At 50.3% G+C, this 23,257-nt stretch overlaps 1 protein-coding gene across 1 annotated transcript in view; it reads left to right on the forward strand.

Moving 5' to 3' along the window:
* Positions 1–23,257, forward strand: part of LOC100905567 (lymphocyte cytosolic protein 2) — a 41,245-nt gene that overhangs the window by 17,434 nt on the left and 554 nt on the right. Inside the window, exons 2-12 of the mRNA XM_018638522.1 lie at positions 16,336–16,389; positions 16,579–16,628; positions 17,237–17,359; positions 19,059–19,160; positions 19,739–19,826; positions 19,910–19,976; positions 20,094–20,196; positions 21,479–21,601; positions 22,387–22,551; positions 22,761–22,843; positions 22,937–23,173. Of these exons, the coding sequence (XP_018494038.1) occupies positions 16,336–16,389; positions 16,579–16,628; positions 17,237–17,359; positions 19,059–19,160; positions 19,739–19,826; positions 19,910–19,976; positions 20,094–20,196; positions 21,479–21,601; positions 22,387–22,551; positions 22,761–22,843; positions 22,937–23,173 (1,195 nt within the window). The remainder of the gene's footprint in view (positions 1–16,335; positions 16,390–16,578; positions 16,629–17,236; positions 17,360–19,058; positions 19,161–19,738; positions 19,827–19,909; positions 19,977–20,093; positions 20,197–21,478; positions 21,602–22,386; positions 22,552–22,760; positions 22,844–22,936; positions 23,174–23,257) is intronic.

The following is a 23,257-nucleotide window of genomic DNA, read 5'->3' on the forward strand; positions in this document are numbered from 1 at the left end:
ACGTGACGGCTGACCGGTCGTTTGTCTCGCCGGTCGAACGTAGACCTACTCGCAAGCTTCCACTTCTATGCTAACACGCAGAGTCTTTTTCAGCTCGTATGTATGACCATAAACATTATCGCTATGTTAGCGTCGTCGCTTCAAGAGACTATAACCCAGTTGGAGAAGCAGCGGTGGTGGTAGCGGTAAGCGTTGCCGTCGTAGTCGAGGAAGAAGACGCTCTTGCCACCGACGCATTCATGACGCTGCAGAAAATTTTCGGCTACGAAAGGGAAAAGTGTTTCAGTAAGACTAACGAGCGTGCTTGCTTGTCTGCCTGGCATGCTTGCCGGCTGCCTTTTCCGGGTGATTTGCATACGGGGGCTGGAAAATTTCTCAACTGCTTTTCTCGACTGGACCACAGAATGGGAACGATGCTTTCTGTTATCGTCCGACGCATCCGAGCATCGACTCGGACTCCCACTAATTTCCCTCGTGAAATCGGGGATATTGATGCGGGGGACGATGACCGTCTGAGATTTTCCAGATCTGGAATCGCTTGATGCATGTGCAGATGAGATTTCTTCAGTTTTTGAAGGCAGGGCGACACGGCAGGACGCATTGAATGAAGGGCTCAGGCGTCTGGTTCGTCAATGTTTTCCATATACAGAGGAGCAGGGACTTTGTAGCTGTGGCTCGGGAACGAATCTTATCGGGCGAGGCGGGGCCTACTGATATGAGACCCGACGCCTCGCTCCCAAAAATCAGGGGCCGCATCGAGAGCAGATAAATCTCAGGGCAGAAAATGTGGATGAGGCGAGAAATTCCTCCCGGCAAACAATGATCAATCAAGAAATTATATCAGGAGCTTCCAACCAGAAAAACGGGGTCTTTCAAAGTTCAGATTTACCCAGTCGGACTCTCTTCTTTCTATCTGGGATGTTTATAGAGCAGAAACTCCTCAACCCATTTCTTTGACAGGAGCACGCCACTCATGCGTAGCTAAGATCGACGTCGATTTGACGACCAAAATCTGAATGGTCGACTGACTGGCTGACTGACCGCCCCACGGTCCGTCGGTCCCTCAGAGCGGATATCAACATATTTATCTTGTCTCAGAACTTAGTGTCAGTCGTTGCTTTTTCCTCAACTCCTCAAAAGTCGATTCCTCGTGGTCGCTTTTGTCCAGCTATGGTTCTTTTCTCCTGACAGCTGATACAGAAATGCGTTGACCTACAGAATGCTTGGAGCCTCACCTGCTGCTCGGGGGAAAATGTTTTTTCCACGGGGGTGAATTTCTCCTCGTAGAGAAGAGGTCTAAGGCATCGGCCGATTGAAGTCGCTCAGACGGTCATACAGATGGAAAGTTCCCGCTCCTCCTCGCGGACTCCGTTCACCGATTGCGGACGAGAATTTCTATGTCCGAGCGAACATACACAAATCATAAGATCCGTAAGCTGTGTATTCGAATGAGAGGCTATTACAGAATCGTTTTTCAAGCGTGTTTGGGAAGCGTAATTATTGCTATCATCGGAGAGAAAAATCGATCGCTGCGGAGTGGCCCAACTGAGAAGTACCGGGTTGCGCAACTGCGAAGTACTTGAGTGGGTATCAGCTACCGAGAGCATTCGATTTTGCTTCCATATATTGTCGAAGATTTCGGAAGCGACAACCATGGATGATCCGCATGCAAATGATGGCACCCAGGAAGGGGCTATCACACTTCAGAGTTCCTTGTGTCACTCCTGGTATGCTGTCCCCGCGGCCGAGTTTTGGTTTAAATCCGCGCGATTTCTCCATCGCTTTCCGAAGAACCTGCGGGTCAGGTTCCAAACCAAGTACGCAATGTACCGGTGAGAGAGGGAATCTGAATGAAAACGCATCTAACGTTCAACGATGCTTGCTTCTGTATCACATTCGACTTCTCGAAGCCGTCAACATGTCACTATGGTGCATGACTCATGCGACTGGTAGTCGCCCGGAGCAGGAGCGAAAACACAGAAAAGCAAACTCAACGTTAAAGTTCCTTTCCTTGCGGCGCTCGACCACTTCTGGATTCTGATGAATGAAAGTCCGTGGGTGGACTAGCGCTTTCAGAACCGACATTTCCGAACGGAACGAGTGGGAATGGTCGACAAAACCCATTCAGGCGAGAAAATTCTCCATGAAACTAATAACAAAGGAGAAAAAGTTCTCGGTCTCCCCTGACCGTTCTGGCAAGACGCGAATTGTCGCCGGAGGAATATTAGCGAGGATCTCTAGATGATCGCTCAGCCGGAAAAGGATGAGCGCGCTTCATGATTTTTTTGCAGTGGATTTCTGTTTGCTCGGCGCTTTGCCGAGGCGAACACTCATTTTGTGGTCGTTCTCGACTCGAATGGCTCAAATGCATCGGAAATGACTGGAAGATCTTTGAAGCCGGCTGTCAGGTCGCGCATTGACTGACTCGAGAGCGACGCGGCCGAGTTTCCCAGACCCTAGATTCGAAGCGAATGGAGCGCGCTGCTGTAACAGCCAAGGGAAAATAATCCCGCTACCATTCACGATTTCGAAGCCCGCGCTACTTCCGCGAACCTGAGCAGCTGGGAAAACTGTCTCCCTTGAACCATGGGCAAATAACGTGACAGATTAGACACTGCGTCTCGTCACGTTCACTCTTGTCAACGCGGCCGGAATAGGATAGAACCAGGTGAACGCTCTCAATCTCTTTGCGCTGGGAGAGCTGCTACCGCGAGTGTAATCCCCGGAAGCGAAGGAACCCGCCGCCGTGCCGGAGGCACGCAGGAATCGAAGCTTCTTTTTCAACATTTCTCGAGCTCAGTCAGCTGCAAGGGAGCACAATGCTCCTTTCCGAGGATTTCCAAAAATGTGATTCATGTGGATAAATTCGCCATCGGTCGGGATGGCGGGGAAGGGTTTCAAGATCCGACAGGATGGCCGCATAAGTTATCATATTCACAACATGTCCGTGGGAAGCTCCCGGAATGCAGATCGTGCGTCAGTGCGCCAGACTAGGTATTTCGGTTGTTGGAATCCGAAATAGTTTTGTGTTCATACTATCTGATATGAGATTGCACAAATGCCGAGACAATAATCCGGCGGGGAGGAATTCAGTAGCAAATGAGCAAAATATTGGCTATCGCATGACGGTTCCTCTCTCTTCCCGTGATTTTAGCTGAATGAAGAGAAGGGGAAGCCGAGCCTCACTTTCGTTTCTCCCGATCAACAAATGGTCAGATGATCGATTCGTGATGCACGGGAAGGGAACGAGAAATTCACAATAATCCAGGATCATATGATCGAAACGGGATACCAGATTCCAATGACGCTTTTCATTACACGACACCGAAATTTGATGCTCTTTGACTCCACGAATTCTTACCTCTTATCTGTGATGACAGGTTATTGCACTGCGCACTTTTTCCCCTCGACGTGCCCATCTCGATCTTCCTTACGTTTCAATCTTCGCGTCTCAAGTGATGCCAAAAACTTAGAATGAAATCGGCGTAAAATATCCTAGCGGTTCACAGAATTCCCCGTAGAATGATGCGGAGCATCAAATGATGTGAGTTCTTTGAACCTCAACACAAAAGTCATTCTTCGTTCAGCATATCCCGAAAACGATCATGACAACAGTGAATAGACTCGTCCGTGAATACTTTCGGCCTTAGCTGATGACGCGTAGCCTCAGCTTGGGCCGCTGAGGATGGTGGTTGTTCCTTGGTCCAAAAGTTCCGCGGATCTTCTCCTCATCCCTAGTGAGCGCGATGTGCTCCGATACTCTCTCCATCCCGGCCATCCCAAGGATGGAGCCACTCGGATACGGTAAGATGTTTCCGGTCAGAGTTCTAGAGTCGTCATGAGCTGGAAGATCGGATTTTCGACGAAAGGAACATCTGACTGAGTCGAATTTGGTTCCTTTCGAATCGGTATACGCAATTTCGGCTGCTGAGGGAGTCGCTTGATGGAAAAAGAAAGCTGTCGGCGAATACAAGCTTCGCGGGCCGCGTTTGGGTGGTCTTTTCGTATGCGAAAATAATGACTGGTGACTCGGGGCCAAGCCGCGGTCATGAATCAAGTCGAATGCGATTGTGTGATCTATGAGAATTACAATTAGCCCTGTTGACGCTCGCTCTCTCTCTTGACGAGCCACACCTCCCGCGATGATTCGGTGATTCATTGAACATATATGCGATGTCAGCTAGCTTGACATGAGGTGCTGATTTCCAAGTGTTGCAATACTCAACGTGATCAATGACGATTTATTCTGATCCCGATGTCGTCTTTTATTTATCAGATGCATTCGTTCCACGAGACAGCGATCGATCGGGGGGCCTCTTCCGTGAAATTCCACGCGAAGGATCCTCGCCGTCGATGGAGATCGCTCCGCGAGACGGCATTGTCTCTATGTGATCGGATGTTGAGCTTTGATTGTCGCTAACGTCGTTCCGGTATTTTTTTATCCAGTCAAGTTTTTCCAAAACTCTCTGTTGAACAATCAAGGAATCCCAGCTGCGACGTCTGAAAATTTTGACGGAAACCTTAGCGAGCTGTAGCGAGTCGTGATCGGCTGATGATCATCAGGGAGCCGCGCGAAGAATAACTTCAAACTGTGAGAATATACAACAAGTGGCTTACAGGCTACGGGACTCGCGCTCGCTGTCTTAAATGCTCTTCCGTTTTCCGATGCCTCGCACTTTGATAAATAGAAGAGGACAATATGGTGAAACCTCTCGGACTTTCCACCGCGGGGAAGGGCACTCGGGAGAATTTAATTTAATGAAAGAGTGATCCGCGGATCTATCCCGGAAGAAAGGAATCTGGGATGAAAGTTCTCTCGTTCCCGTGAAACTGTGACTGCTGCGATCGGGCTCGTGGGAAAGTTGACGTGAATTTTTTGAAGCGACCGACTCTCAACGTCAATGAGTGTTGCGGCTGCCAAAGTGAATGAACCCCGGGAACGACGCCAACGTAGAAATCGAATCGTTCGGGTCGATTTCGAGGTACTTCCTGAAACCGCATCCCTTTTTAATCTATGATTTTCGACACGAGCTGGTCGTCCAAATTGATTCAATCATCGTGTCGGGTGACCGGAACGCGAAAATATATTGTGGAGAAATGAGGAGTAAGCTAAGCCTTGACTATCAATCTTCGTCCCGAACGAAGTTCAAAGTGAAATCATCGTGGAAATTGAGCGAGAATCAGTGTCAGGAACATTAAAGTTGTCTCGAGGGATCAAGAACAGAATCAGACCAGAATGAAAATAAGAAGATCTAAATCTCAAGAGCAGTTAGAATTAGAAAAGCTGCTCCGCCTTGGGCGATGTGTTGACCGCTGCTCACGTTGACTAGACCATTCGGCCGGGAATCAAAAACACCGTAACACTGCACTGCTCCATTGGTCGACTTTCCGAGAGGTTATCGAATCGTAACCTGAATTCGAAAGCCTGCATTGGAGGAACGGGAGACTGATAATAATCGCCCTTATTCGGCCAGGGATGCGTTTTGTTCATATTCTTCTCCCTCTTTCGTGAGAAAGCGAGTTCTTGTACTTAATCGTGGTCGCCAACCTGGGCGGAAATCATCGCCTGTGAGTAGTGGGAGCATATTCATCGATGTCCCCTCACTCCAGGATTGGTCAAAGGTCCACGCCTTGTCTAACCACTGTATTTTTTTCTCCTCCTAGGTGAGTTTGAATCCGAGGCAGAACATAACGACAATTCACCGTCACTGGGCAGATGAGTCCGCAACGACTCCCATATCTTCCATCATGCGCGTCAACAACGTCGGGAAGTACGATGCTAGTCACCCTACATCATTGCGAAGGGGGCCTATTCATCGATCACATTTCCAGACCTTCGATTGATGGGATCATTATCAGTTCAGATTGATCTCTCGATATCGACATTCGCTAAATCATCTGCGCTGCAGTTTCCCCTTGGTGTTTTGATGACCGCTGTCCAAAACATCTCCATGCAGCATCGCGGAACCGTTAGGGTTCCGCTGTGAAACAAAAGGGCTCCGTTCGAAGACTCTCGAGAGAGCAACAACGTTAGGAGCTTTGATCGGAGCTTTCCCTCAGAAACGAAAACACTACTAGAATATTTTCACAAATGCGTCGTCATGAGCCATGATGCGTCCCCGAGCGGGGAGTCGTCCGAATTCCGGTTGGAGCCTTTATTGAAACAAAGAGTACCAGGTCAGAACAAGAGCTTGAGGGAGTCTGTTGAGAACCCTTTTAGCCTACTCATAGGTCTCAATGAACCCCCACAAACACTAATTCAGCGTCCGGCTGTGGTATTCGTCGTATTGGAGAGCGAAGGCCTTCAGATGAGCGAGTGAGCGAATACGCTGGCGAGCCAGTTAGTGGGAGAGCGACTGGGTCGATTTTGAGGCGAGGTGAATGAAGGAGAGGAAGTCTGAAACCCGAGCTACCCGAGCGCAAAAGGATTCGATGGTATCTCGGATCCGTTGGTGCTCATTTCTTGATTGAAGACTTCAAGGAGTGATACGATCGCAGCGATCCGCAGATGAGTGAAAGAGTGAGGTGTTTACGGCATGGGTGGACGTGGTGCACTTATGTCGATCTCTCTCGATCGCGCTTTCAGAACTCCCCTTCGAAGGTCGAATTCTGTCTTATATGGCTCTTCAAAAGTTCTGCCCGATAGTCATAAACATTTGTGGCCCCAAGGAGAGCTTCCTTCCCGTTATATTTCGCTCCGAGCGACGGTCGCGCGTGTGGGACTCGCTGAATTCGTCGTTGTCGGTATCGCGGATTCAGACATCTTTCGTGCCGTTAGGGGACAGACTGCTGTGAACGGACAGTCAGTCACCGACGTCATCGTCCGCCTAGAACAATGCTTGCCATCAGCGAAGCCACACCTGAGTCGGAAGTCTAAGAACATTTTCCGTACGGAGCACTTGTCATGAGCATAGTGGTGCCGCTCGCGGTGAGCTACCGGGTACGACAAGCACCAGGACAACCACTGATGATGATGACAAAAGCCAATCTCTGCCCGGCTGGCTCTTGCGGTAGTCGCCGTGTTTTTGTTCGTGGCGGTCACCCCGAACTTCGTCTATGTGTGTATACGTGAGCCTTTGCCCTTCGGGTCTCACCTTTGCGGCCAACACGCTCCTGGTAGAAGCGAGTATTGTTTCTCTTGACCTACCTGGACGTCGTTATCTACCGTTCCCAGATCAACTACGCAAAACGCAAGGAAAAAACGCGGTCCCGACCGATAGTAAAAGCCTTTATGGAGGGATGTTCAGAGAAAAAAAGTTTTGAGGAGAGCTAAATTTTAGCTCATCAGAAACTTCTGCCGCAGCAGCAGCAGCGGTCATAGCGAGCCATTCGGTGAGCGAGACCCGAAGCCGGAACGGTCGGCTGTGACCGCTAAGCGGTTTCCGGCGGATCGATCGAACAAAAAAAAAGTCGAAGAAGCGAAACTATCGAATAGCCTCAATCGTCTTCGGCACGTCGCGGCATCGACTACCTACTTTTCTTTGGAACTCGGAATCCTTCATCGGCGAAAAAGTTTCGCAATGCCGCCGCTCTCAATAAGCGCTCGTTAGTCATGTGTGGAGGCGTCCTCCACTCGGTGTTTTCGATTTCTCAAAATATGTGGTTTCCACGTTCGGCAGTGTCTTCAACGAGCTTTTCATGCTCGGGGCTGAGATTTTCGGTTCCTTGAAGAATGGTAGCTTCGAGCGGCTAGTTTTCGCTAGCTATGAACCTCACTCGGATGGTCACAATAAGCCACTCGACGTTCAGAGATAATTCGTCTATTTGAATCCGGTCGGATGGGAACTGGAAATTGCCCAACGGCAGGGAAGCTACCCGGCTTTTGTCGCGAACAAGTTTCCAGCGGATGTTGCATGAAGACTGTATTGTGCCTATCAACAAGCCAGTACAGTAAAAGCTCGTTATGACGACCCCCATTACAACGAAATTCTCGGTACAACGAACAAGGAATTTCTCCTCCTTTGGCCAGCTCGCCATAGGGATAGTGTTGAGCGGCATTCGTCACAGCGGAAACTCGGTACAACGAACCAGTTTCGTCGGTCCCTTCGTGTTCGTAGTAAGGAGCTTTTACTGTACTCTATTGAGGAACATGCTTTCAGCCGACCAGCTCCCTGTGGCCAGACTTCTGTGGAGGATTCGCGACGCGGCGCTGGCACCCTCTTGGATTGAATGCACCTACCTATTGCCGTTTCTCTATTTGGCTGTCGCGATATCCGGAGAAGCGGGAGCTCGATCAAGAAGGCCGGCGTACGACAAATTGTCTTGGAGGAAGAAGTTTCCCAGGACATCAATGTCAACAACCTTAGCGGTAAGCGGTACCGGGCCGGCCCTTGAATTCGGAAGCGGCTCTGTCTGCGTATACCGAGAATTTTCTGCCTTGAATGGGAAACCCATGGATCGATCAGAGACTACCGATCAGACACCCCTTACAAGGATGGACGTTGGTAGAATGGGTCGACCCACGCAGGACACGCGATCTCCGATCCACCGAAAAGGGTTGTCGTCGAACTTCATCTTGGATGGCGTCATCTCGACGAGTCGAGCCGCCCGCTCACGGAGAAGCGAGCATTGGTCCGAAATTGGATTTGAAGTCCCCGGAAAAATATGTTAAGTAACAATTATCATCCTGGGAACGGAGTCAGCGCGCTTCCGGGACTTCAAAATTCACTTCTGTCGCGAACTGAAGTCTGTTGACGACCAAGCTGTCAGGGCGTCCTTGAAGAGGGAAGCGACCGCCGGACAGCGCCGCTCTTGAGATGTATGAAGGTTGAGGAAGTCTTCACTGGTGAAGTCATGTCCAGAATCAACATGACTGTCTGTTTGCCTAGCTGTCTTGTTCCCGGTCAATTTGCAGCTTCCCCGATGAATGAGGAGAATCAGCTTCCCTTGTGTCGGATCGACTATTAGCTTCTCTTGAAACTCTCTCACGGCCGATCGTCATCACTCTCGGATCCACGAGGGTTATCTGACTTGCTGATCATTATGAATATCACAGATTTCCCTCGACGCGGATGTGCGCTATGGGATGAAGTATGAAAACTCCCATCCCGGAGAATAAGCGGACGTCCAGAGACGAACGAGCTCGGAGGACCAGGAACTGATACGTAAGGTATTCCTGTTCCTCACGCCGAGCTAACTCTCCCTAGTCACGATGAGGGGAGAATCGAAGTCACATAAAATGAGTCGCACCGAATCGTTAATCTTCAACGGTACAGTCGCGATGTACAGTCTTCGTATACCTCGGGATTTTCCATGTTGCTCACCGTAATGTCACCGCGGTCTGGTGTATAATTTTAAGCGTCGTCTTGCCGGCCTGACGCGGCGCGGAGAGAAAACCGTGGTGTACGTTTTCGAAAGTGCGACTCACAGTCAGCTATTTTCTGTGTATGCGTCTGATCTTGTCATTTGCGTTTTTGAAAAGAAGGAAGATAACCTTCACAACACAAAAGGTGGGGCTGCTGACGAAAGAATGCCTTGTTGATGACTTGTTGATTTCGGGAAGCCTACTCGATTTTCCCCTTCCTTGGCGTTGCGTCTCGATATGATAGCCACAACTCTCCTATCAAACGGATGGATCTAGGATGCCAAAACTTTCTATCGAACAGCCGGACCTGGTTTGACTGATTCATCGTCATTCGCGAACAGAATCGGGAAAGGATGCCCTTGGATGAATCAAAGTCTCTCTGAATGTTTGAGAAAATCGAGTCAAGAGATTCTCGATCCCGAGTGCCGCTCCCTACCTCCCTTCCAATTATTTAAACTTCGTATTCCATTGAAACATACAATAGAAATGGTGCAGACCTGAGAGAGTCAGAAATCAAACATTAATCCTCGCTCGCACATGGAGGGTGTTGCATTAGGCGCCCGAAAGCTCTTCGGGAGTTCACCACTGCCCTGTCCGGACTGATCGCTACTTCATGGACGCTCGAGGCACGCACCATGTCGATCCGTCTGCTTCTTGAAGTTTGTTCATTTTTGCTTTCCTCCGCCACCAGAAGGATATGCGTAATTTCGACTTTTCATCGGTAGAGGCACAAATGCCTGCCGCTGGAAGCGTGGGTAGCGCCGACCGGCAGGCAAGGCACTCCAGATGACAAGGCACTCCGAATTCGTATACTCGGAGTTCGGGCCCATGTCGTTGCAGAATCCTGTAGTAGTCATCCAAGATGACGAATGGAAATTATCAATCACCCAACGTACGTCTCCGATAGACTGGACCCAATGTCGACTGAAGACCGATGTAGAAGCCCTCGAGAGGGAGCTCTGAAATCTCCTGGTGTCGGACTCACACAACACTGGGAGCCTAGGTCGGTGTACATATCTCGGCGACACTCGGTGCAGTGATGAGCTCCGTCAGAGCCCCGCAGCGATTTCGCTTCTTTCGGGGACGATACGCGCCGTAATTCGGCTGGTGTAGCGAGAAGGCAGCTAGTAGTTGATTCGTGTTTGAATGAGTGATCTCCATCAAATGCAGACTCGTTTCGTTTCCTCTGTTTTGTCGCGGGAGCATAGAAAAGAGAGCAGGGGCAGCAAACTGATGAACCAATCGCAGTCTGCTGGTGGAAACAGTCTGGCCGTTGGCCGGAGACACAGAGCTATTCAAAGGCAGAACGAAAACCACGAGCGCCTCGGTATGAATCAAAAGCGGAAAGGCGGAAAGAATTAGGAAGACCTGCTGAGATTCGCACCCTTCTTCCCCTCAACAGCCATATATGATGTAGATCCTTATTTCGATGGTCTGATATAAGATTTCGTCCTGATATCGAGCATTTCTGCTGGTGCCTTCCGATATGATGCACGCGCGAAAAGTGTTGGAAAAGAACAAGATCAGTAATAGACCAGTCCCAGCAGACGTTCGAATCCAGCGGGGATCCGACCGGGCCGTCTGACCAGAGCTCCGCTTGACGTTCTAAGCGTATTACTTATCCGGCGACGGCAATCTTACCAATGCTGGATTTGAGCACTTCCCAGGGAATTCCTCTCGGCCTAAATCGATAATACGGCGGTGGTCAGAGCTGTCCGTAACAATCGCAACCATTTCCTGGCTCTGATTTTGTGTCGTGGAATAGCAGGCAAACGGGCAGACATCATGTGAGAAAATCACTCGGTCAGGGGATTGGACAAAATCCACCTATGGGGGAACGAAGCATCTTACTGGAGCGGAAGTCCACTCTGGGTGCTAGGCACAGCTCACGTGTGATCAGATTGAGCAAGGAGGTCCGAGTACCTGTGCATAGAACAGAGACTGCGCGGATGACGATTTGTATTTGTATATATATCGAGCCCACGTCGCGAACCGAAGTCCTGAGGATTCAGAGAAGGGATGAGACCTTGGGAATATTCGCAAATGTGCGAATCGATCTTCATTGCCGTTCGCGCCCCCTGAAGAGCGGCATCGAGAAAGGTTCCCCCTGCCCTTGACTTCATCCAGGGGTTACATGCCGGTTTCAGTATTTGGTGAATTTTTGTTCCAAATCCATGAAGGATATGGGGAGTGGTCAGGCTCAGACCTCCGCTGACGCTCAGATCAGACAGCTCTACTGAACACGCGTAGGAGGGCAGGAACAGAAACCCATCGAGTCGACGGTACGCATGAGAACGGAGGGACTGACGAAAATCATGGATCAATCTCTGACACGAGGTCGGCGTCGAATCCAGACATCGGGGCGACAGAAATGGTGATGAATCTTCAGCGATAATGGCCGAATGATGATTTGCAAAGTGGATGGATCTCCTCTATTGGCGAGGCTTATGTCCCATCGAGTGAAGTAAGTGCTGACCTGTTCGACGATGATGATGATTGCGACCGAATTAGCTTGGGATCGCACAATATCATCGAGCAATGATTAATGGCGTCGATTCCGGTATTCCACCCATTTTGTCCCGGTGACCCTATTGAGAGAATCTTCTAGTCGACGACAACTGTGAGACAATGGCCGTTCCGGGTGCGGTCAGTTTGACGAGTCGAATGATGCGCTCGCGATGTACTTGCAAATCACCAAAGCCTTGACCGGCCAGCCTCCAAATACAAGATATCTGAATTCTCAAGAAGTCGAGGGATTGGCTTGATATCGACGATACCGGACCGTTCGGCACGCTTACGTCGGGAAGCATTCGCGCCGAAGAGACCTTCTCCTCGTGATCATCTCGTGATCTTCACACTTAACCGGAATACGTTCGCGAGGACCGCCATATACGACAAGAGTCGACGCGTACGGAAAGAGCACGCATTTCTGTCCGCACGGTGACACTAGCAGGTGACAGCGGATTTATCTACAACGAGGTTATCGAAGTAAAGGCTGCCGAGCGTTTCACCGACGCTGTCTGAAACTCCCCCATTTTCACCTGCTCGAGCGAAAAACAAAAACACCGCCACGAACGACAGCGAAGCTGGCTCTGAAAAACAACAGCGACAACAGCGTCGTTTGATTTCTTTCCGTTTTCGTTGTATGACGGATCATTCAGAAGCGCCTCTGCTCAACCCACGAGTTGGGGGGCGCTCCGAAAAAGCTTCTCACGCTGTTTCGAGTTTCACTCCTGCTAATTTTGTGCATGACTCGCTTTCGTTTTCGGTGCCTATATCTTAAGCCACGTCTTCCTGTTCAATGCCCGATCGGAGATGAGACGATCGGCGGCGAATCACAACAGATGTGATCTAGGTGTTTGAGTCTCATTTCCAAAACATTGGGAAGCCTCGACGCTCGCGTGGACCTACCGTAATTTCAACGCGATTCGCCAAGGCTTCTCATGGTCCGTACGCCGCCGGACGAGATACCGGCCGGCGGGGAACCGCGGCATCCACCGTTCGAGAATGGTGCTTTTTGTCGGAAGTTTATTTTTTTCGCTTTTTGTGCTTCGTTATATCACGGTGCCTGGTCGTGATTTTTCAAACAAGCCTCTCCCTCGACAGTGAAATGAAGATGATCGAAGAATGCGAATCGGGGAAGCAGCCGGCTGACCGACAAGCTAACCAGCAAAGTAAGCGGTGCCTGACCCCGAACTGATGAGTTCCGACGGGTTGTCGATGGTTTTGAAGGATGACGTCCAAAGGTTACGCGAGAAGCCGTGAAGGTGTCACAGTCAACGCCGCACCGCCGGCGCCGTTCACGTGGAAGCCGTTACTGTTGCTCGGGCTGTGAACGTTGTCGTTCTTTTTTATAGAGAGAGGCCATCGATTATTGTTCACAAAACACTTCTCCAACTCATCAAAGCATTCACTGTCACTTCTGTAAACAGACGGAACGGTCAATTCACGCCGCGGAACCAAGGCTTCCGTGCTAACGAATGATCAATGGAGAAAAATCAAGCGGAGTCAGCGCACCTGATCGACGGGAAAAAACGCACGGTGGGGTCTATCATCGAAAAAAAAGTTTCCGAGCGGTAATCGATATAAACCGAGGCATACCGCATGGTTCGGATCCATCGAAGCCAGCGACGCCGACGCCTTCGATGAAACTCATCCATATACGTTTTTTTATAGTACGATAAGTTATCGACAAACTCAAGAGGAGTCGATGGGTCCGGAAAACTGCTTCATGATCACGGGGGAACAATTCAATCATATTCGCTACCGTCATGGATTCGCGAAACAATGGGACCAACAATGAAACTTGTTCCGTCAAAAAACTGCCTCGAGAACCGCACGAAAAGCTCGACGACGGAAGCCCGAGCGAGCGGAAGGTCCATTAATCTCCGCATCGGAAAGCGGCAGTTCAATCTTGACGAAGACTGGATGGCGAATTTCGATAATTCCGTTCTTTTCAATTAATTCATGATGGTCGGAGAGGCTCGCTCAAATGTCCAGACGTCCGAATGTGAATATCATCGAGTTCCGATTCCGATAAATCGAGATAAGTAATTTTCACGCAGACAAGGGGCGCTCGTGTCTCTTGTCATCCCATTCTCCACCGTACCGCAGCCGATGTCAGGCCAAGGCGCTCCACCGTGCGGACGGTCGAAGAATTCTCACGGAGCCAACGAAGCTTGGTTGCCGATACGGCTCCGGACGGCGGAAACAAATTACCTACTGCGGAAGAATCGGAACGTAACTCGAACAAAGCACTGCCGATCGCCAGACACGCGGATCAGCCGGTCGCAGTGCTGAGTAGCCCGCAATCAGAACTAGGTAACGGTATCTCGCGGCCGCTCACGAAGGAATCAATTGTGACACCTGCGTCTCGACTCGAGGGAAACTCATTCGACCCAAAAGATGGGCTGAACCGCTGTCTCCCATCTTCGAGAGACAGGAGGAGCTCCTCCAGCTAGCCAGAGCCGGCGTATAACAGGACTACCATGCGAACTATTCGGAGAGATACATGAACGTTAGGAGACGAGTTCTCTATAGCTCTGAGTACGCCCCAAACGGATGCTCGTGGGAACTTTACACCTCGGTGTCGAAGTGATAGGAGTGCGGTTTCAGACCAGACGTCACAATCAATCCAATCTTGGATCCGGTACGGTTGAGACGGCGCCGGCGTTTCGACGCTCGAAGAACGCAGTTCTCACGTCGTCAAGACTCGGCAGCAAGAATTGTTTCGTTCCTCGATCTACCTCTGTCAGAAAAAAATGCTGGGCCGCCTTAAATGAGGTAGAGAATAAATGGAAGATATCCGGATCCGAACTTCCGATGATTCGACGTAGAGCTCATGTGCCTCCTCTTTCTGATTGTTCGCTCGAGCTTCGGTGCGCAACGGGGTTCCCAATGGAAGATTCGATGGCGAATGAAGTATCCAGCCGTTGACATATCGGCCGAGAGCATTCTCGCGAAGAGATGTGAGTCACGATTCCGGGGAATTTCACTCCTCATGGAACTCTCTCCAGGTAGAGTCGCGGGCCCCGCAAGCCCAGATATTTCCCACTTCATTTTGAGTTATTCTAGGCTCACCGGATACACATTTCCAGAGATCCCCTCGGACGTCGAGCCTATTTTCCTCTGGATCAGGTGGACGAAAAGGGTTCGCTGAACCAGTCGCCGAAAACACAATCGGAGAGTCGCCTTCCATGGTTGTAGAAGTCCAAGCAGATATCTTCTGGTCTTCTTTCGGCCTTCGCCATTACGTGGGCCGCGGTGGAAGAAGTCCAACTTCTTCTCTTGCCGTGCTTTCTCGTATTTGGTGCGCGGTTGTGCTGAGCTGCGCCTCGGACGGTGGCGGTGAAAACGACGGCGTCTGAGCCGCTAAGGCTGCATCACACAAAAGGTCCCGCAGCATGTGGTTTTCGTGGTTATCAGGAGTTTTCGTCTGTTGTGTGTGAGGATGTCCTGTGAACATCGGTGAATCTCCACGAGTCGCTCGTTCGGATGTAGCACGAGGGAAAATGCAAGCCTTCACCGCCCTCAAATTGGCTACCAGAGACACCAAGGAAGGGTTCAGAGTTGGAAAATCAACTTTCTACGCGTTCACGCCTGAGTCGCAGACTCGGAGCACAGATTCGGTACCACGAGAAAGCGATCCATCTGCAGGCGATTCCATGCGAAAGAATCGATTCCGGCAAGTTTCTATCAGCTCTCAATCTTGTTGCGCTCTGCGATCGGTGTGATGAGGATTTTCGAAAGAAGTGGGGTAGTGTGGCCACTTTCGAAGGGTCTCGTCCGAGGAGCGGCGACGTTTTCGAAACGACTGAGATCTACACCCTGATACCGTCGAGTGAATCCCGAGTCTCGAATTCCGCCGCGAGACTCGAATGCCTCAGAAGCATGGAAATGAACGTTCGATGGCTCCATGGGGCATCGGCGTCCCGGAGAAGAAATTTCCGAATTTTTGGACATTTCAATGCCGAGGTCTGGGAAGGGAATATGATCATGTTCGAGAGGCAAACTCGACGAATGCCGGCCGCCATTGTTCACCATGACTCATAACTACTAGACGATCCGGATACCGGGAGAGTTGAGCGTTTGTTCTCGGCGTTCATTGACCGTCAGGAAGTTTCTCAGTGATTTCTTAGGGGAAAGAACCTTACGATTAATCGAGCAGACGTTCGATTTAACCTGTGCAGGGACCTCGAGGCCGTAATCGGCGTTATGACAGTGTGATTATTGGATTTGCTGCCGGCGAGCGGCGCGGCGGTGCATGGGTATGGCGCGTTGGCTCGTAGCGAGCCCATGACCCGGTGACTGCCTTGCTTATTTGCCCGATGTTGAAACATCTCTCGCATCTCTGTCTTTCTCGTTATGAATTATTTCGCTGTCTGAGAGAACTGCATCTGACGATGTCGATGACAAGAGGGAGCAGATCGAAAACGAGGAGAAAATGCCTTTCGGATCTTGTTGCGAACTTTTTGATAGCGTAATCTGAATTTTTGCCCCTGCATTGTAGTAAGGTTCCGTTCCCCTTGCAGGCAACTAGCGAAAGCTGTGAGCGAATGTAAAACTCAAGCAGCCAACGCCAAACAGTGAGTATTGCAGCATCGATGGAGAATTACACTCACGCGACAGAAATATGCCGATAGTGTTCTCTTGCCGTGGATTTCTTACTCTTCTCGATCACTATCATGTGGACTCATAAGGCTCGTTCAGTGTTCTGCCATCCCGTAAAACGTGTCTGACATCGCGGGTATTCACATCAGGGTGTTCGATTTCAGATTGGTCGGTGACTTAAAGTCGAGAAGATTGTCCAGCGGCCACGACCTCCGTAAGTGTCAATTCCTTTCGACTATAATCCTGCCTTCTCCATCATGTTTCTTCCTCCTATAAGCACTAGTGCGGCTATCGTCATCGTTAATTCGTCGCCCTAGAAGCCACTGTCGCTGCTCTGTCAATGCTACCCTGACGCTTCAGGGGAAGCCACCTGGGAACGAGGCAAGGCACAATCCGGTTGAAATGCAGCGTATTCGCTGCGGTCGGTCAACTGACATTAGAAGCACTTGCGGTGACGGCGTCGCGTCGTTTTTTCCGCGACACTAGGCGCCTTTTGCTACCTCGTCCTTGAACCACTCTCGCCCATTCAGCCTTGCGAACTGATCACAGCCCTCATCGCATAGTCTTTGGCCATTGAAATCCTACATCGATGACAGAATCCGAACACGAGATATAATCGGCGTATTCAATGGTACTCGAGAGTGAGAGCTGAGCCAAGAGCAAATAAAATCCCAAAGGGACATTTCTTTGAGACTCGTCTGTCGCGACGATTACATTACACAGAAATGGAAATTCCTCAGGCTATGCCTCCGAACAGGTTACCTCCTTCCTGACGATCGCGAATAATCACTCTCTTGACTGAATCCCGCTGGTCGTTTCCAGGGAATCATGCCGGTACGGGTTACGACTTCGAAGACGACTTCTCGGACATCGACGATGACACCGACTTCGAGTCAGAAGATGATGAAGAAGATATCTCGGTTCCTGTCGGAGTGATGCCCTCAGGTATGACGCACCGTGGATCGCGTGCTGCCTCTCTGACCATAGAATGAACGGACGTACGGCCGCTTGGACGAACGGAAAGACAAGCGGGCAATCGGCCAACGTTTGCCTCCAGAGTAATTTAAAAGTCCGCCCAAATTACGAGGAGAGTGGAACGGGTTCGGAGATCTATCATCCGAAGGATTGACCTGCAAGGGAAAAATCGGAGTGAATTCCGGAAGAAAACAGTGCTCCCGTTCCAATTCAAGCACGGAAGTTCTTCAATCTCAATCCCATTCCCGTCTGTCTTAGGATCGTATCGACCATAGCTAGTTGACCGAAAAAATCCAGTTGAAGTTTGGCGGCAGGAGAGACTCGTTTATGCAACTAGGTCGTTACGGATTTTTTTTGTTCTTGCGAGCGGTCAGCGTGCGCCGTGTGCGGAGTGGCTCAGTTGTTCGTTACGTGGGCGGCCTCAATACAGCGGGACCTCATCCAAAAACCGTACGGCGGCGACGCGCCGTCTTGGGCATGACTTGGTCGCATGCGTTTTTCTCGATTTTCTCGTGAATTCAATTCTGAAACACGTTATAGTCCACATGTGGGAGGCAACAAGGTCAGCTGGACTGCAATCTATTCAAAAAAGTATTCGAACTGGGCCCGTCGTTAAGACCCTGTGGCCATCGAACATAGGCGCCAGAATTCTCAACTTGGCGACAATTCATTTTTGAACTTGTCCCCTCGAACTCAAGAAGGGGAATCGACGAAAGCGAAAGTTTGCGATGAAGAACAAAGCCGAGACGGGCCTTTGTGACTTCAATGACGCCGCACAATGCTTTCGGGGCGACCCGAAAACTGTTTCGTTGGTATCGCGCCACCGTTCCTGGGGCAGTCCTGAGTCTCATCTCGTCTAGTGCTACAAATAGAAGTTCAAAGGAGCAAAGAGAAAAAATCCAGTGCCGTCGGTTTCTGTCTGATCTTCGTTCGTCTTCCGTCACATACGCAGCTACGTAATTTTCTTCGTTGGTCAACTTTTGGCGCCAAATCATTGTTCCTTGACGATGGTCGCCTCTAGACATTTAACGACTCGTTCACTAAGAATTGTTTAACGGATGGCAATAACTCAGGGGAAACTGGCGACGAAAACTTCGTAAATCATTCCCTGAGCTGAATAAACTGCCGATCTAGTCACTATCTCGGTGGTCTTGATGAGTGACTTTCATTCTCTTGGTCTCATTCGGGTAACTGTATCAGTTCCCTTCAGGGATGCTTTCGATATACGTATCGGAACTTTCCGAACACAGTCAGTCCTCGATTTAGTATGAGCCACTTTCGGTAAGAATTTCGATTCAGTAAATAAGTCCCTGGGTCCCATTGTCGATGAGAGCGTAGTGTTGAAGACTCTCGATTCAATGAAAACCTTCCGAGTTCCCTGGCCCATCGACGATCGTGGGACTCTAGGACTCGATCACGTATTTTTTACCGCCTAATGGAGCGTCTATCCCTCTCGATTCCTTGATCGCATTCGCGAAAGGGAAACCAGACGATATGCTCTTGTGTGACCATGGCGATGGGAGTAGTGGAACGAACCTCTTGGTACTCACGAGGAGTGACATCTAGAGGCTGCTGTTCATCGACTCTCACAAACCTTCGGAAGTGACTCGTACAGTTTTCCGGCGCTTCAAGAAATGAGAATATTCCGAACTTGAACTTACGGTTTCAGACAAAGGCTCGGCTTCGCCAGACTATGACTGCCGACATTCACCGAGTGATCCAAAAGATGACGTCAGCTCCCTCGGCTCCGACGCGTCGTCTTACGCCTCCGGTGAGTCTCGAATCGGACGAAAGAATGAATTTCAGTTGTCCCTCGGATGTGCTCTTGTGAATTATTTACTGCAGTGAAAATACCAGAGACATCATGAGAGGCGTCAGAGAAATATCGCACGGTCTTGAGCGAGTCGCGAGATATACAGCAGAAAATTATGACAGGCATGAAAATTTCGATGCTATGCTCATCAACAAGCGGAGACCTCGCGACTCAATTCCACTAAGTGCTACTAGAGAATGCAATCGGGACAACCAAGGGAGGGGCAAGTTGTGAACGATTAGGAGATATCCACGCAATGAATATTGCAACAACATTCAGGGTCTTACGCGACACGCGCTTCCCCTCAGCGACTTAGTATGATGCATCGAATCGAATGTTAGCAGATGCGTGAGTGAGGGCAAGCTCCCTAAAGCCTAAAGTACTAAAGCCACGAGCGCCCACGATGAAAGCGACGTTTGAGGCTTGGGAGACAATATATATTCAAGTTTCTCCAGCACGGGGCTGTCGAACACTTATCATCGATCTCTCGGTATTGTGAAGGAGCTTGGGTCTCATGATGATCTGCCAACTTGCAGCTTCTTCGAACGGTCTCTTAGCCAGTGGAGGGGTCGTGAAAAGGTTCCCGTTACCACGACCAGCGATTCCTACGAAACCCGCTGCTTTGTGAGTTATTTGGTTATTCTAAGGAGGCGGATAGTCCCGAGCTCGATCCGTTCAGTGGTCCTGAGAGATTCTATTGTTCACAGGCGATCTCGTAGGCAGTCTACCGCCAGACCTACAGCTCAGCCTCCACCTCCTCCGATTCCGACACAAGTGAGTCCCGCGGATCGGATGATTATCATATCATGATACTGTTTGTGCATTGGAACTCTTTGAGGGATCGGCCTGCATGTTCGAATGGGGATTCTCATCCGCCCCTTGATATTTCAGCCGCCCCCGGCCGCAGCGCCGTCGGAAAGTTCGGAAGATTACGAGGTTCCTATTTGTCATGAAACCTACAGCGAAACGTCATCAAATCTCTACGATGAACAATGTGAGTTGAGAAATTCTCATCAGCGACGAGCTTACCGAACAAGACCGAATTGTTCCATCCTTGGCCTCTGGATCTCTTTAGTCGTCTCCTAGGCTAGACTTACTCGGAGAGACATCGCCAGGAATGATTCTTGCCATCATTATTGGTGTCATCCCGCGTCTTCGATCATGTTTAATCGTCGAGCAACTGCGAGCACTTCACAGAATTAGCCTAGGGACTGAGTTGGAACTCCGTTAGCTGAAACCCGACACTTTCGTTCATGAAACGAACATGTTCCCACTTCGAGCATCTCTGAATCCACGACACGCCCACAAATTACTTCCACCCCTTGAATTCGCCAACATTCGGTACGCCGCACCTCAACCACCCTAGAACCGGCTCGTTGGTTGCTTGGTTGGTTTCCTCAGTGCTTGGCTTGTCCTCCGGCTGTCGCTCTGAAGAGTCCAGGAAGAAGCATTCGGCATGAACTCCTCTGCGGAAGGGTTACTCGACGATCACCCTCAACTAAATTTCACGCCTCTAAGACTCATAGCGTATAATAACGAACGGCGGGACGAAGGACTTCGGAATCCTGGTTTACCCTGTTCTCCTTCAGGATAGAGAATATGGAGTCCTTAGGCTTAATTTTCCCGTGGTTCAGGGCTGCTGATGGCATGCACTTCCGTAGGTCGGGCGATGCTTAGGCGTGACTTGCTAATATGCCAACGAGCGTATTCGGGGTGCGCCACCCCTTTATTTTTTCTCTCGAGTTCGCTTCCAGGCCATTGACTTCACAATGCATGTGCCACATTCAAGTACGAGAGCTATGAAAAGGATACGATGTATAGTGATGATGAATGAGAGACTCGGCGGGGGTGGAGTGCAGCCGCCACTCAAGAAGAACACAGATGGATACATCGCGAAGCATATGCTCACTTCATTGAAGCCTTTGACAGCGATGAGCCCCACGGGATATCGAGAGATGTGCTTAATGACCTCAATGGCCTTCATTTCTCCACTTTGAGACTGTTGTCACGGCGGGAAATTCGGTTGTTGCTCCGTATCGGGTTGATCGATAGAGCTCCTCTCTGTACTTCCCCAAAGTCCGCTCCCGACGGAAACGATATCTGCGTATCGCGTACCTGCCTAATAGGGATTCGATAATTATCGAGCATTACCATATTGGTCCTCGCAGAACATGTGGGTTTGCTGTACCGAGTGACGGCGCGAGTGATTATGTCACGACGGGGTCGTTGTCAACGGTGAAGAAGCACGCTGACGTTTCGCTCCTCTCTCCTTTCAGCTACTTATGAGCAGATCGAACATTTGGAGCAAACTTACGAAGAAGTTCGCGAAGGTAAAATTACGACTTCTCCCAGCATCTCTAACAAGCCTCTAACCACTGCAACCGGCCAAAAAATCAAAGGTACTGCCTTAACCCATTTACCGGTCTAATTAGCATAAAAGATATGCATTCATGGGACCGAGAATAATATTCAATGTCCGATGCTGTGCTTGTGGCAATCCCGAAACGCTTGTCGAAGCTTACCCATAGGCATGAGCTCACTCAGCTAGCACCGCTTGATGTCGCGAGAGTTGACATTTCTCGAAGCTGCTTCGCTAATCTACTTCGACGCTTGTGTGACTCAAGCCGTGCTTTAAATATTGTCCCGGATTCGTTGACCGTCCAAGACTTCACAAGCATGGATCTAGTCGATTACGAGTCCAGCTCGTCAACGGGCGACGAGGTGTATCGAAATCGGAGAGCTCGAACCAGAGGCGCACGAATACTCTCAAGAGCGGCAAGGTCGGACTACAGTGCTGACGAGGAAGACAACAGTGCCTCAGATTCCGTGGAAAGTGACTGTGCAACGCCCATGGATTTGAACGACTACAATGCAGCTGTCCTTTACGATGTCCCGACGGACGGTGGTAAACGTGCAACGCGACTTCATGTGATTCCCGCGGGGGCCTCGAGGGCTCGCAGTATGTCGGAGCGGAACTGTGGAAGGAACATAAGGGCAACGCGAAGACTTTTGTCGGAGGTCCCAGCCCCGGATACTAACCCCGGAACGAGTTCCGAAGAGGATAGAACCGAAGTTCCGCCCAGGAGTTGGTCGACTCTGAGGAAGAAGCTCCGAGCCTTCTTGCGAATGGTCCCAACTAACACCAAGGACGAAACGATGGCATCTCCATGTCGATTCTTTACAGATGCATTGCCGAAACCCCCGCTGTTGCCTCGACAAAACTCCAACCCTTTAGGATTACTGCCCGCACCCCCGCGACCAAAGGCGCTCAAGCCATCGAAAACATCTCCTTCTCCTTTGCTACATCGTGCGACTCCATTCTCGGAAAAGAGCTACGACAGCGTGAGCTGTGAGTGTCCCCTGTAGCAGTCGAATAACTGGCCCTCTCAGGTTCCGCATCCTTACCTTGTGCTCGACATGTCGCGTCGCTTCCAATGCCTGGGATTTCCCTCTTCTCCATGCTCGCTGCATGCGGGCTCCCCTCAGACCTCCGGACGAGCAAGTTAGAGAAAGAGCCCAATCCCGCAGGAATCAAATTCCACGATCTTCCTCTTTCAGTGAGCTCTCTCGTGAACCGTCCGCTACCGCCGGTGCCAACAGTTGAGGATGTTTATGCTGATGTCAATTGTCAAGACGAAGCCGTGAGTTTAGGATAGCAGTGATTCTGGAATTGTTCTGGGAAAATTCCGGATTCCTCATTCGAATGCCTGATTCGATTTTTTTGCGAATTTTAGCCACGCCACGAGTTATCGGTCTACCCCTGGTTCCACGACGTGGAACGCGAGGACGTAGAGAAGATGCTGCGTGAGATCGGGGAGCAGGGCTGCTTCTTAGTCCGAGTCTCGCGCAGAGGTGGGCCTAGCAGACCGTACACGTTGAGTTTGCTGCACGAAGGTCGGATTTTCCACCTCCTCATACGCAAACGACCCGATGATACGTTCGCCCTAGGATCAGAAAAGCCCAAAGAAAAGGTAAGCTAGAGTTTCTCGATGATCATTCCGCCGAGCGGAGACTTCCGACAGCGATGACGAACAGCCGCGGACTCTCCGTCATGT

Source organism: Galendromus occidentalis, unplaced genomic scaffold (assembly GCF_000255335.2).
Source record: "Galendromus occidentalis unplaced genomic scaffold, Mocc_1.1 scf7180000077086, whole genome shotgun sequence".
Taxonomy (NCBI): Eukaryota; Metazoa; Arthropoda; class Arachnida; order Mesostigmata; family Phytoseiidae; genus Galendromus; species Galendromus occidentalis.